Source organism: Pelobates fuscus, chromosome 3, assembly GCF_036172605.1.
Source record: "Pelobates fuscus isolate aPelFus1 chromosome 3, aPelFus1.pri, whole genome shotgun sequence".
NCBI lineage: Eukaryota > Metazoa > Chordata > Amphibia > Anura > Pelobatidae > Pelobates > Pelobates fuscus.
Genome location: NC_086319.1, coordinates 296805181 through 296820586, shown reverse-complemented (window position 1 = coordinate 296820586; position 15406 = coordinate 296805181). Strand labels below are relative to the sequence as shown.

At 41.3% G+C, this 15406-nt stretch overlaps 1 protein-coding gene across 1 annotated transcript in view; it reads right to left on the bottom strand.

Annotated features, from left to right (window-relative positions):
- Positions 1 to 1061: 1061 nt before the first annotated feature.
- The window catches only part of ITGA11 (integrin subunit alpha 11), a 144897-nt gene continuing 130552 nt past the window's right edge, over positions 1062 to 15406 (bottom strand). Inside the window, exons 23-30 of the mRNA XM_063448735.1 lie at positions 11577 to 11666; positions 10684 to 10774; positions 9807 to 9917; positions 9632 to 9718; positions 7818 to 7928; positions 7588 to 7683; positions 3419 to 3532; positions 1062 to 1717 (exon numbers count right to left, since the gene is read on the bottom strand). Of these exons, the coding sequence (XP_063304805.1) occupies positions 1658 to 1717; positions 3419 to 3532; positions 7588 to 7683; positions 7818 to 7928; positions 9632 to 9718; positions 9807 to 9917; positions 10684 to 10774; positions 11577 to 11666 (760 nt within the window). The 3' untranslated portion in view covers positions 1062 to 1657. The remainder of the gene's footprint in view (positions 1718 to 3418; positions 3533 to 7587; positions 7684 to 7817; positions 7929 to 9631; positions 9719 to 9806; positions 9918 to 10683; positions 10775 to 11576; positions 11667 to 15406) is intronic.

Here is a 15406-nt window from a genome sequence, read left to right as displayed (position 1 = left end):
TGTCAACTAGAAGTTCTAGTAGAGCTGAACTACAACATCCAGGAACACAAGTGATAAAGCCCCATTTGCTGCAGCAAATCGATACACTGCAAATTTAAGGGGGAAGGGTTATAAAGGGTAGACATACGGAGCAAAACTACTTAAAAAAAAAAAAAAAAATAACTCACCACAATAATTCTAACCTAATCTGCACATTGTACCAACTATGAATGAGGAGATAGGTGATACTGAGGGAAATGGAGGAATGGATAAGGTACAAGATTTAACTTTCTCACACTCATATCCAGCCACAAAACACCCTTTAAAAATGTAGTCTTTTTCTTAAGGTTGTTTAATATCATTGTAAATATGATGACAAACAGATATGTGGGAAAATTCCCTTAAATCTTCCCTACATATACACATTAGTGGTACAAAAACACTGAAAGTGTGACTGATCACATGAACACCATAGGAAGATCTCTCAGTACAGATCTATTGATTCTGTCCAGCTATAAAGATTATTTATATAGCGCCAGCACATTCCATAGTGCTGTACAATGGGATGTGTGTATATCATAAATACTTTCTCAAAATGCTTATAATTTTATCACTTCATTGAAATCGAGAATGTGCACTTTGGACTATATTTACTAAACCCGAAATTGGAGAATCTACAGATTTTAGGTAAAAATAGTCAAACTGGGGGAAACAATCCTCTAGCTAAACTATTCTTCCAGTTTGACTAATTTGGCCTGAAATTAGGATTCCCCTTATCAGTTACCCTCATTTCCCATGTTTGTCCTCTTTTCTGTGTTCAGAATTCTTGCAATTCTTTCTGCCGTGATAAAGCTCAATCAAAATTTAGTGTCAGAGCACTATGACTGGGAAGTCATGGAAATTGTCCCGTTAGCTGCATTTTCCTCTCTTTTCTTTTCCTGACATGAGTGCATTGAAAATCAGGAATAAAAATGCAGGGAACATTATTTAATATATGGGATTTTTATGGTTTTCCTTTTTTTCTGATTGCCTAGATGTTAACCAAATATGTTAAACCTGTGTGCAATAAGCTTGCTGGGGTGTCTAGGTCAGCCAAATGTGTTTTGGAACTGCAATATTACTGGAACATCTGGTTGTTTGTACACGATAATTCCTAAGGATTCTGTGTCCAGCATCTGAGATTCAGAACACAAAGCAATCATTTCATTGTCTGTTTTAAAATCATGAGAGTAACATCTGGCCTTATTTCAATGGCTCGTGGATTGCTTTAAACATTCAATAGCATTTTCCTAACATTTTCAAAGATTGCTTCTTAAGAAGGCTGTTGGAAGAGTTAATGGGAAATGGGCAGTGGTTTTGCTCTTTCTTGTAATGAAAATTTGGTCCTTGAGCAGAACCTGCCGGAGCTTTCATTAAAATCCATATGCCAGGTAAACATTAAATAAATAGAGGCCCGAATCCCTGAAGGACGAGAGCTCCTCCATCCTGCCCCCTGAGGAAACACTCAGTAATAAATAGTTACTGAAGACATGGTGGGCCTGGTGCAGGAAGGAGTTTTGGAGATGTCCCAGCTGTTCATTTCTTGGCAGTCCTCAAATGTAGTTCCAGCTTCTCCCTCAAGCCCTCGTCACTTGCTTATATACAAGGGCAGTCATTGGTCAAGCCTTATGTCTGGGCTTCACTCCAGAACCTTGTCCTCTTCTTCTCTCTCACGGTGACTACGTTTAAAGAATCCCAGCTTAAAGGAAGAAAAAAAAATAATACCATGGAATAATTTGGCAGTAAAGAGTTTCATTGGCTTTTTAACACATGGAAAAAAAAAAGTGAGAATTTCTACTGATGCTGTCACAAGTGATATAGACTTGTTGGCGTTATTTTTCTGGACTGTACTTTTAAATGGCCTATGTGCCACATGTCAAAATAGGAGCTTTGTCCAGTAATGTGGTTAAATGAGCAATATAGGGTCAGGAACCCAAACATATTTATGACCTTATAGCGTTAAAACCACCATGTAGCGCCCCCCCCCCCATCCTCCGTGGCCCTCTCTTGCCTAAATATAGTCAAATCTTATTTGTATTCAAGTTTGCAGCTGCTACCTCTGCCCCTGTCTGCTGGCATCATCAGAAGTGGTGGTCTGAGCCAATTGGATTGGCTGAGACTGTCAAGGAGTCAGATCAGGGGCAGAGCCAGCACAAGTCAAACACAGCCCTGGCCAATCATCATCTCCTCATAGAAATTAACAGAATCAATGCATATCTATGAGGGAAGTTCAGTGTCTGCATGCAGAGTGTGGAGACACTGAATGGTAGTGCTGCACATCAGGTAGGACTGCTTAAAGGGAAACTCCAGTGCCAGGAAAACAATCAGTTTTCCTGGCACTGCAGGTTCCCTCTCCCTCCCACTCCCCAATCCCCGGTTGCTGAAGGGGTGAAAACCCCTTCAGTAACTTACCTGAGGCAGCGACGATGTCCCACGTCGCTGCTTCCTCCTCCGACGCCGCTAATCCTCTGCATTGCGTCAGCCGGTGGGCGAGACTGAGCCCGCCCACCGGCCGGGGAAACCTAATGCGCATGTGTATTAGCGCTCCCCATAGGAAAGCATTTAAAATATATTTCAATACTTTCCTATGGGGAAATTAGGGACGCTGGAGGTCCTCACATAGTGTGAGGACGTCCAGCGACGCTCTAGCACAGGAAGTGCCCTCTAGTGGCTGTCTAGTAGACAGCCAGTAGAGGTGGAGTTAACCTTGCAAGGTAATTATTGCAGTTTATAAAAAAAACTGCAATAATTACACTTGCAGGGTTAAGGGTGATGGGAGTTGGCACCCAGACCACTCCAATGGTCAGAAGTGATCTGGGTGCCTGGAGTGTCCCTTTAAGGAAGCACCTCTAGCAGCCATCTGGGGAGTGGCCAGTGAAGTTATCACTAGGCTGTAATGTAAAGACTGAGTTTTCTCTGAAAAGACAGTGTTTACAGCAAAAAGCCTGAAGGGAGCTATTCTACTCACCAGAACAAATTCAATAAGCTGTAGTTGTTCTGGTGACTATAGTGTCCCTTTACAAACATGATCACAATATCTTATTAACAGTGGATCTATCAAGAATCCTCTACTTTAAGGGTAAAGCAAATTAACAAAATAACCTTTATAGTTGCATCCAATAATAATTCATTTCAGTTGATAAAAAGTAGCCACTCTTTGTATACACACACCCTTTACACCGTTTTGATATCCTTCACTTGGCATTTTGTCCAGACTGCTATTGGATGTAGAACATCCAATTGGTATGAGCACACAATAGCTTCTTATTGGATCAAGGAATAGATGGACAACATTTCGGTCTCGCTATGAGACCGTTGTCAGCTATTGACAAATGTGTGTTTGGATAATTGTTATTTCCGATTATTAAATACACTCTAAAAGTCTGCGCTGTCTCCTTACCTTCCAAAGTGCCAGAACCAGAAGTGCCAGTAGCAGAAGCCCTCCTACAGTACTACTAATGATAATCCATATGGGGACGTCCCAATCCTCCTGCTTGAAAATCTCAAATGTAATCTAAAAGAACAAAATAAGACACTCAAAATAAGACCAAGAGTAAATACGTTCAGAGCTACACAATTTAACTGTTAATGCCAGCCAGCAGACTTTAAGTGAGCACTATAGTCACTAAATGCTTCATATCATGAAAGTGGGTATGGTGTCTTAAGTTCCCTGGCACCATTCTCCCATTCAGTGTTAAATCATATTTAATGTTTTATTGCTTAACAAGAGTTCCTAGCAGACCACCCCCTCTGAGAAAGCATTAGTCTGAGCAGCAATGGGTGTCTGATTGGCTGAGAGTGTCAGCTGATCCGCTTTCATCCTATTTCAGTAGCCCATTGTTGGTATGAATTGGTACGGGTAGTGTGTAATCTCTGCCTAAGCCACACCTCCAGTGGGGGCTGGGCTGTGGGTGGTCAGGGATCCTGATTCAATGGTAAACTGCTTTAAAACTATGAAATTATTATAGTTCAATTGAAACGATATGCAGGACTCCACAGTAAAGCTGGTAGTGATTATTTTATTCACAGCAGGCTTACTTTTATTTATCCATACCTTTGAAGTGTCCATTTTTGAGACCCATATCCATCTTTTCTGTACCCTAATATCCCATTTATAGCGGTTGCGGTGTATGAGTGCATTGCAGAGCTTATGTCATTAAAACCCACATAATTGTGTTTAAATTTCAGCAAATGTTCACCCAGGTGTATACATGGCTACCAAAGACACCTAAAAGATTGATACTTCCATCTACACCTGCATAACACACTAGTTAATTATACTGGATGTATCCTGTCAAAGCTCGCACACCTAACTCAGAGCTCCCAGCAGTCCTGTTTTATGTGGGACAGTCCCGATTTCAGGGTCCTGCACAAATTAGTTAGCTAGTGTCCTTCATCTGAAGACACCAGGTAACTGTCCTCAGGCAGCACAGTGCGAGACCATCATTAGATGAGCTTGTGTTGTGCAGTGGGCACTCAGACCCTGAAAAGTTCACAACAGCAGAGCTTTCTGAAGGCTCCTGCAAGTACGAGGCCGGCTAGAAGACTGCATTTCAGTTGGCGTGCTTGACAGTAGCCTGACATGTCCATTTCAATGGGTGGACACTGCATATGCCACCTAGGATGCCTGCCCACCTGTCCGATTACATACATCCCTATATCATCTCTCACATGTTCTGTAATGTCCATGCAGATCAAAGAGAATGCTAGGTGAGAAGTGCATCAAACTACAGAGCCAGAAACCTAATACAGCTCATTTGGAACCAAGATTGCAGATCTGCCATCTTCCTGTTATACACAAAAAAGTGCTGCCCTCTAATGTGTAGCATTCACATTCTGCACCATTCCTCATTTATTTACAAACATTTCATAAACTGATGGACTATAAGCAGTATTATAGGTTTAGATCCTGCCTTTCAATATGTATAGACATGGCACAGATGATTGGGCTATTATGGGCCAATTATGTAACCCGCAAATCTATACATTTGCATTCAGAACTGCAGCTTCCGGTGCCAAAAGAGGTTGTGACAAGTACGTTTGATGCCCAGTAAGTTGTCAACCTGTCCTCAAATGGTTTTGAATTTTAATTCACAATCCAGAGATAAGTGTATAATCCACATTGTTTGAACCTTGTATATTGTTAAAAATAACAATGACAATATTTATAAAGTTTTAGTGTGAGATAAACAAAAACGTCTAGAGACACATTTGAGGCTTGTATGTGTCAAGCACACTTTTACCACTAGATGGCAATGTGACAAATGTACAGTAAATAAATAGGCAAAAACAGATCACACTGTTAGAAGGTACATCAAATCTGCTCCGAATGCTGCATTTAAAGGGACACTATAGTCACCAGAACAACTACAGCTTATTGAATTTGTTCTGGTGGGTAGAATCATTACCTTCAGGCTTTTTGCTGTAAACACTGTCTTTTCAGAGAAAATGCAGTGTTTACATTACAGCCTAGTGAGAATTTCACTGGCCACTCCTCAGATGGCTGTTAGAGATCCTTCCTGGGTCATGGCTGCCTAAAATGCATCCAAACATTCAGTATCTCCTTCCTCTGCATGCAGACACTTTCCTCATAGAGATTCATTGATTCAATTCATCTCTATGAGGAGATGCTGATTGGCCAGGGCTGTGTTTGAATTATGCTGGCTCTGCCCCCAATCTGCCTCTTTGTCAGTCTCAGCCAATCCTATGGGAAAGCATTGTGATTGGATCAGGCCACCATTTCTCATGATGTCAGTAGACTGCTTGTTTTTTTTTTTTTTTTTAGTCAAACAGCATGCAGAGTTACAGCTTCGGGCTTGAATACAGTAAGATTTTGCTATATTTATGGAGGCATGAGGGGCCCAGGAGGGCTAGATGGTGGTTTTAACACTATAGGGTCAGGAATACATGTTTGTGTTCCTGACCCTATAGTGATCCTTTAACAGCCAACATTAGCTGCATTTAAGAGCCAACATTTACTATTTCTAGTTCTGGACTGCACAACCATAACTGATCATTTCTATTGTGCACTGTTATCGCATTGCCTGCAGCTATGAACTGTGACCAGCAGAGGGCGTCAAGACTGATCCTTACTCGGTTCTAAAGAAAGAAAATAGACTTGTCAGGTCTTTGAATTCAGTTCGTCCAAATTTCGTTTGCATGTTTTTGTTGCAAAATAACAACTACTTTTATTTTTAACTTCTCATTGCTGGCAAGTGAGGGGTACAAAATGGAAGCAGTAGTGAGAAGAACTTCCCGCTGCTTCCTTGCCCCAATATTAAGGTGACATTAAGAAATCAATATGGAACAATATTAGTAAAGAGGGATTTAAACCAACCCTCCATGTCACGGGTAGGTGGTATGTCTACTAAACAGCGAGAGCTATTGCTGCCCATTTGCAAATACAATAAAGGGCACGGCTAAAATAAATAAAGTGCAGGGCACATAGTGTCCAGCGGGTGGTGGCTATTAAATACAATTAGTGTGGGGACCTAGTGTCCTCACCCATACCCCAACAGGGTGGGGGCTCCCACTATAATACTGCGATGGGGACCTAGTGCCCCCACCAATGAGTGGTGGCTGGAAGCTCTAATTATGCTAATTAGGCTAATATGAATTATACTAAGGCAGGGATCACCTAATGTTTCCACCCTGCCCCCACCCCACAAATTTGGGGGCTATTAAAAAATATTCATGGGTGGGGAGGACGACGACGACATAATGTCCATGGACAGTGGGTAGGGGATAGTAACAGAATTTACAATGGGGATGGATATACTATTGTAAACCCCTGAATTTAATATAACCTCCCTCCCCCATAGTGGCTAGGGGTCCTCATTTCCCTAGCCACCCCGTCCAATAAAAACAAAATACCCACCTACAGCCCTCACCTTAATATTAGTGTAGGGTCCCAATAAACCAACGTCCTGCTAAGAAAAAGTCTATACTCATTTCTTACCATTAGATGTCTTCTTCTTCTTAAAGCTTATTTTCTTCAGCCCAAATAAAGGCTAATCCCCCTCCCCAGTAATCTCAGCTCTGCACAAATCAACATTTCCACATAGAGCTGCTGTTTTCCAATGTATCTCTATGGGGAGCAATTAGTATCCTCATGCAAAGTGTGAAGATGGCGAACGCTGGTCCTACAAGCACTGCAGGATTCTAATAGGAAGCACCTCCAGTAACTGTGTGAGTGACAGTCACCAGAAGTGACTGACAAATATAAACATTGCCTTTTCACAGAAAAGGCAGTGTTTGCCTTTGTCAAACTGCAGCGACAGGCACTTACTTCAATATCACTATATTAAGCTGGTCCTGGTTCTAGGTGTCCCTTTAAATCAGATGCATTTCAAAATTAAACATAAAACATATTTGCTTCGTAAAAACAAAAACTTGATATGTCCCTCAAATCTTGCATGCCAGTGTTAAACGTCACGCTTAAATGTTACATTTGTTGCACACCATGTTTACAAAAGTGGCTTATTGATATAAAGCACACGTTCTACTATACGTTGCAAAATGCACTATATTTTGTTTCTATTTTAAAGACTTTGTATTATGATCTAGTACCTGACGGGTTGGTTCTTCCTCAGGAAAAATGAAAGGGCTGTGAAATTTGCGCTGTAACGTGGCAAGCGTGACCAGACTTACAGAACGAAAATTCATCTGCAACAACAAAAAATTTTAATAAAAGAGCATATCTATATTATAAAGATCCACACACATATTATTCCAAACACTGCATGCAACCATTTTTACCCTGCTCCCATCATTCAGGCACGCCACTAATCATGTCTTACCACTCGAAATGATCTCCTCCAGAGCTGTCCATGTAGAGTGACTGCTACTTCCTGGTTTGATGCCAGACTCATGGTGCAGTCAATGGATATAACATCTGAGTTACTGTGATTCTGTCAAGACAGTTAATGAGCTTTCTACCAAGACAATGCAAGGACAAACTGCTTTGAAAAAGACAAATTTCATAATAGGACATTAGCTCTCGTACTCTACAACTGCTTTCCCCATAGAATAACATTGTTATGTTATAAAAATAGTTGCAGATAGCAGTAACAAATGGCCATTTTCTACATTGCACATTGGTTGCTAAACTCTGCCTTAATTTAGCAATTTGGATTTAAATTCACTGCAGTTCAAACATTGTCAGATATATTACCAGAAAATATGAATATTATTGTATTATACGCACCCTAGATGATCTGGAGACATTTTCTAACTTATCTGTAGTCATACATTTTTTTGCCTTAATTTTCTAGAATGGATTCAACACTTTGCAGTTTAGGGAATAATCCTATGTATGTCTCCCTTCCTGCCACTTGTACCCTCCCCATATATATACCCCTTTTCTGGACTGTTTTCCTCACCAATATCCCCCCCAATGTATGTATAAATGTTTTCCCTCTGCCCATATCTCCTTATATTTATGAACCCTGCCCTCATCCCCCTATTCGTGGTCCCCTGAATATGTCCTCTCTGTGATGGAGCGTTAGCTCCATCAAATGATTAGATTAGTACAAATTGTGACCAGAACTTGTCTGTATACATTTAGAATGTTTTTATCAAAATGGAGTGTTTTAAAGTCAGTGTTATTGAGACACTGAGCTGCTGCTATGTTCTTAAAGGAACACTCCAGACGCATTGCACTTTAGCTAGCTGAAATGATTTAAGTATCTAGAGTCTGTCACTTCTATAAACTGCCAGAAATGTCAATTTCAACAGAAATGGAGGGCTTGCAAAGGCTTCAGACAGCAGGTTCTAAAAGTTTTTTTCTGCAAAGCTTAGAAATGGTTGAATAAAATATAAAATGCCATGGAGTCTTCATGTAAGGATCCTGCTGCTCCTAGAGTAAGGTTATGGTGGAAGTTAGCATAAAATTAGGTTTACAGGAGAAGTTAGGGTTTAAGATAGTTTTTACAGTCTATTGTATTTCCAAGATTGGTACCTCAAACCATACTGCTGTATTCTGAGTCATTATAAATGGCTGCTGTGATGTTTATTAATACGGTATCATTAACATTATCATGTAAAGATAGCTGTTTATTTATGTTGACCTTTCCAAATCAGCATTTTTTTAATGAGTTGCTATAGCAGCAAGAGCACTGTGCTGTCTGCATTCCATCTCACAGCAATATGCAGCCACAATAGATGAGTAGAATAATTGCTTTGATACAGAACACATGTAGAGTGATCTCAATAAACTAGAGAGTTATCAGTAAAGTTAAATGAATCTCCAGTAAAGTTAAATAAATCAGAAATAAAAAGATCTCATGAAAGTAGTTAGGATTAGTTAATATAAATTGCAAGCACAGATCTCCATAAAGTCGATGGTGTGAATAAATATGGAGCAATTAATAGACAGATCCCAGTATGATATAAATGGTGCTGAAATAAAGAAAAACATGAACAAGCCTGTGCAGAGTGGAAATGGTGCTCTAATATAAAGCAGCAGAATTAGAAAGATATCAGGAATATAGAAGGAATGCATGATGTACAAATAGATACAGGTGTAGGACAATAGTAGTGCTTGAGCAGGACAATAGTAGTGCTTTAGTGAACCAATCACATGATTATTCATTATTCATTGTATGTTAAATACCAGCTGAGGGACGTGGCTCAGGTCTTCTTCCGATGGCTTCCTACGATAATCAGTGCTGTTCCCCCAAACGTTGCAGGTTACATTCTCCTGTTAAGAGAGACAATGACATCATGTCTTCTGGGTAACACTTTACCACAATAACTAATCTATGAACCACTGGCAGCAGAGCACACACCTGGCCACTCATTAAATCTTTTATTAAGAGCAGCCGGTTCCCCCTATGAGTAGCCACTGGGATCGTGATTTTAATGGTGACATCCTCTGGGAAGAAGCCCAAATTTTGGATCTGTGAGAGAAGAACACAGGTCATATGGCATTTTAATGACTTTGTATGTTTAAAGTACATTTACAAAATTTGCCTTATATTCTTTTTTATTTGTTGTTTTTAGAAAGTGTAAACATGCAATGCGAACAATGAGGTTATGAAAATACAGTTAATAGGCTGATGTGTATGGATTTACTATTCGCACCATAAGTACCACCAAGATTAGGCTCAAAGGAAGACAGGCGTAACAGCTGGGATCAGCTATGAAACCACATGGCACCTTACCTATGGTTATAAGTATGCAGCCTGCAAGGTGTGCATTATGATATCAAAGAAAGGGGAAATCACAATTAATTTAAGGATACAATGTAGTATCCTTGAATTAATTGAAATAACTAAATAAATCATTTTCATAACAAATTATTTTTCTGTTCATTTAATTAAGTCCAAGTTATTTTGGGTTATAAATAGAATCTAATGAATGATCACAACAAGAAAATGTCCTTTAAAAATAAATTGACCCAAGCTACCGGAAGTACATTCTGATCCATTCACTCAGATATGGATATTACCATCAATGTCATTAATTTCAGCTCCTAATGATAGGAAGCTTTTATTCATTTCCTGTGAACTCTGTGTTATAGTGTGTGTGTGTGTGTGTGTGTGTTATATTGGGGTTACATGTAAAGAGAGATTCTAGTGTTGTATTAGTACAGCAATCACATTAGAAACCAATGTATGCTTCTGTTTATTACTTTGCCGCCAGAACCCCCAATGAGTGTCTCACCATAAAAGTAGAATTGAATGGAGGTCCGATTGCATTGTATCTGTCCGTTGGTTGCTTAGAGGTGACTTCATACTGTTCCAGACTTGAATGCCTGTAACCAAAGTAAATATGTATAAATTCATGGGGGACTCAATTAGTGACTCCTGTACCTCTGAAGTGTCATATTATTTTCAGTATTCTTAGTTTTATAGCGCCTGACTGGGGAGCGGATGTGCAGGTCATAAATGGACACTGTGATCATTGCTGAGTTCCAGAACACATATTGTCCCAGATACTTCCCTTATTACAAACATATGTCCCACTATCAAAAAGGCAGGGTCATTCAGATCAACACATGCAAGCCCACCCACCTACCCACTAGCATAGCGATTTCTTAAGTTTTCACATGTGCGATTATAAACGTGCTGGCAGTTAACATCACCCTGTGAACGTGAAGTGTGTCCTTTAATCTGATACTTTAAAGCCATCATTGCTGGCTCACAAATTAAGCACACATGTGTCCTGCTGCATCACTATACACCCCCATTCCAAATCGCAATATCTTGGGGTTTACCCAAAGGTTTCTGAATCACTGCTCCTTTAGCTAATGCTTGGAACCATTTCAAGTACAACATTCTTCAGAAAGGAACTGGAATAGATGTTAACATCCTGCTGGGAATAAGAACAGATGCCTGGTGCTCTCCACCCTTTATTTCCAGTGAATGATGGTTTAATCATCGCTTATCAGTGAAATAGCACAGAGGTCTCCGTATTTTAGGAAGTGCTATGAAGAATATGGAAATAATATTTACAGGAATGTGAATATATGTGGCCAGATTATAGTGGAAGGAACAAATCCTTGATGTTGTGGGCACTATATGAAAGAAGCAGCTTTGGGGTTGGAGAAACTATACCTTGTGAACAGGAGATCGGATTCATATTTCAGATTGAAATCCAGCAGAACTTCATTATCAGACCTTGTACCTTCTAGTTCTTCACTATCACTGCCAAGTCAATTGGGAAATAAGTTCATTAAACGCACAGAATTTTATTTGATGAAGATCAATAAATGAGAACACATGTCTAAATCACATTTCCCCATGCCCATCATTCCTTTGTCTCCTCTTCTATTCACTTATATATATATATGTTTATTCCTCCAGAAGGTGGCTATACTGCGTTTAGCTACTATTAGAATGTGGATAATGATATTTTTTGTTGATTTGTTTATATGGGCAGGTAGCATATGTAATATATACATTTCTATTCGGAGTAGAAGGGAAATCCTCGATAGTTTATATATCACTAGTTTTATCTTATCCCAAAATGGGCGCATTATCCTACAGTGCCAGAACACATGGCCTATGGTCCCTACTTGGTCCTCACATCTCCAGCAGTTGGGTGTTGCATTGGTAAAAATGTGAGCTAACCTTTGTGGTGTCATATACCATCTCATCCATGCTTTGTATGTCGCTTCTATGTGGTCTATGCATCTTGTTACCTGTTTGGTATCCCTCATTGCACTAAGCCACTGTTTGGTTGAGAATTGAGTGCTAATTTCCTCCTCCCATTTGAGCATGTATGAGAATTTTATGGGTTTAAAGTTTTATTGTAGTGCTCTATAGCAAAGTGCTAGTGGTTTTATGCCTTTCCTTGTTCCCTTGTCCATTTGGATAATGCCTCCCCCGTCTGTTGGAGTTGGTGGTTGTATGTCATGTTTAGCCAATATGTGTTTAAGCCTCAGGAAAGTGAACAGTTCTCTGGAGGGCAAATCATATTTCAATTTTATATCCAGGAATGGTAGAAGGCCAGTTTCGTTATATAGGTGTGCTATAGTTTCTATCCCTGAGTTCACCCACGTTTTGATAGGTAGATCATGGGTATAATATTGTAGGCTTATTAGGAGGTGCATATCTGAGTGTGTGGCTAGGTGCGAGGAGCCTGGTTGCCCAAGTATACCAGGTGCGGGTTGCCAGACTCGTCGTGGCTAATGGTGGGTGGAGAAAGGGAGGTACCCACATCAAATGTGCTATAGAGTGTGGTTTTGTAATAGTATTTTCAAGCGAGGTTCAGTTTTTGTGGTATAATGTTTCTGCCTCTGGTTTCCAAATGGATCCTCGCAAACTAGAGGCCGTTTTACACTGACCGTTACCCAATGGGTTAAAAGCCATCCAAAGGTTTATTGGCTTCTCTAACTATTATAGGAGATTCATCAAAGGTTTCTCTTCGGTAATAGCCCCCATCACCAATATGACATGCAAGGGGGCTAATTGTACTATATAGCCTATAGAAGCTAAAGAGGCTTTTGAGCTTCTTAAACACGTGTTCGCATCTGCTGACATATTAAGACATCCTGACACTAGTAAATCTTTCCTACTTGAGGTTGACGCCTCGAGACAGGGGTCGGGGCTGCTCTTTTTCAGAGATAGAGTCAGGATGCCCCTTTGCATCCTTGTGGTTACTTCTCTAAAAAGTTGTCTCCTGCCGAGGGTAACTATGACATTGGTAATAGAGAACTATTAGTCATCATACTAGATCTTAAGGAATGGTGACATCTTTTGGAGGGTTCCAAGGATCCCATTCTGATTATTACTGATCACAAGAACCTGGCATATATTGGGGATGCCAAACGACTGTCTTCTAGACAAGCTAGATGGTCATTCTTTTTGTCTCGCTTTAACTTTATTATCACCTACAGACTCGGTTCTAATAACGTTAAAGCTGACGCCTTGTCTAGGCAATTTGACGTTGAATCAGATCTAGAACAAGAGAGACATCCCCTATTTCTCCTGAGTGTATTATTGCATCCATAGGCGTGCGCAGCCTATTGCATTAGGGTGTGCACCCTAAAGCACAAACACACGCCGCATGTATATGTATATATATATATATATATATACACACACATATATACATACACTGCTGTGTGTGTGTGTGTGTGTGTGTGCTGTTAGTGTGCTGTGTGAGGGTGGTGTGTGTAAGGGTGCTGCTGTGTGTGTGTGTATGTGTGAGGGTGCTGGTAGTGTGCTATGTGGGCGAGGGTGTTTGTGTGTGTGTGTGAGGGTGCTGTTTGTGTGTGAGGGTGTTTGTGTGTGTGTGTTAGGGTCCTGTTAGTGTGCTGTGTGAGGGTGCTGTGTGTGTGAGGGTGCTGTTTGTGTGATGTGTGTGTGATGGTGCTGTTTGTGTGATGTTTGTGGGTGTCATGTATTTCTGAGGGTGCTGTTTGTGTGTGTGTGTTTGCGAGGGTGTTGTTAGTGTGCTGTGTGTGAGGGTGTTGTGTGTTTGTAAAGGTGCTGTGTGTGTTTGTGAGGGTGCAGTTAGTGTACTGTGTGTGTGAGGGTGCTGTATGTGTACTGTATGTGTGTGGGTGCTGTTTGGGTGTTGTGTGTGTGTGAGGGTGCTGTGTGTGTGCTGTTTGTGTGAGAGTGCTGTATGTCTGTAGGTGCTTTTTGTGTGTGGGTGCTGTATGTGTGTGTGTGTGCTGTATGCTTGGACAGATTGTGGAGGTGGGGGCAGATTAGTAAATATCCCCCCTCCCTTCTTACCTTATGTAGGGAGGGGGGATCCTTGCTGCCATGTGCCATCCCTGGTGGTCCAGTGGAGAGTGAACTCTAGCCTGCGGGGCTAGAGTTAACTCTCGTGAGATCTGAGCGTTGCCGCGGCAACGCTCAGATCTCGCCAGAGGAACCTGGCGGAGCTGCTGTCTAGAGCTCCCCGGGTCCTCTCCTGCCTCCCTTCATGCTGCTGTGGGCCGGGGAGGTAGATCTTTGATCTCCCCGCCGGCCCATGGAGGCTTAGAGCAGAGCCGACACTCAGCGCCGGTTCTGCGTGAGCCGACAGGGGAGAATAAAGTCCTGGGGAATAAAGTGTGGGAACCAAGATTCCCACCCCCCCAAAAAAAATAATATACACTCCAGTGTGTGTATGTATATGTGTGTGTGTGTGTGTATATATATATATATATATATATATATATATATATATATATATATATACACACACACACACACACACATTGACACGCATACTCAAACACACACACATACACTCACAGACACACACACACAAACTCATACATTCATAGACACACACATTCACAGACACACATATTCACATACACTGACACACATACACATTCACAGACACACATTCACAGATACACATACACACATACACTCACACACACACACATTCACAGACACACACACATTCACAGACACACACACACACATTCACACACACACACATTCACACACACACATTCACAGGCACACACACATTCACATACACACACACAGACACACACACATACACAGTCAAAGACACACACACACACACAGACACACACACACAGACAGACACACACACAAACACAGTCACAGACACAAACACAGTCACAGACACACACACACACACAAATGATTTTTTTTTTTTATAAAAAAAATGTCCACCCAGCCTCCCTACCTGGAGTGGACTTGTCCCTGGGGTCCAGTGGGTCGGGCGGCTCTCTCAATATCAGCCGCGGCGAGGGAGCTGTGAGCTCTCTGCTCCCTCTCGCCGAGCGGGCTGTCTGCTGTAGCTGGGAGCCGGAATATGACGTCATATTCCGGCTCCCAGCATCAGCAAGCAGCGCGCGGCGAGAGGGAGCAGAGAGCTCACAGCTCCCTCGCCGCGGCTGATATTGAGAGAGCCGCCCGGGGGGGGTGTCCATAACCTCTTGCCCCCCCCCTCCCATCCATGACAG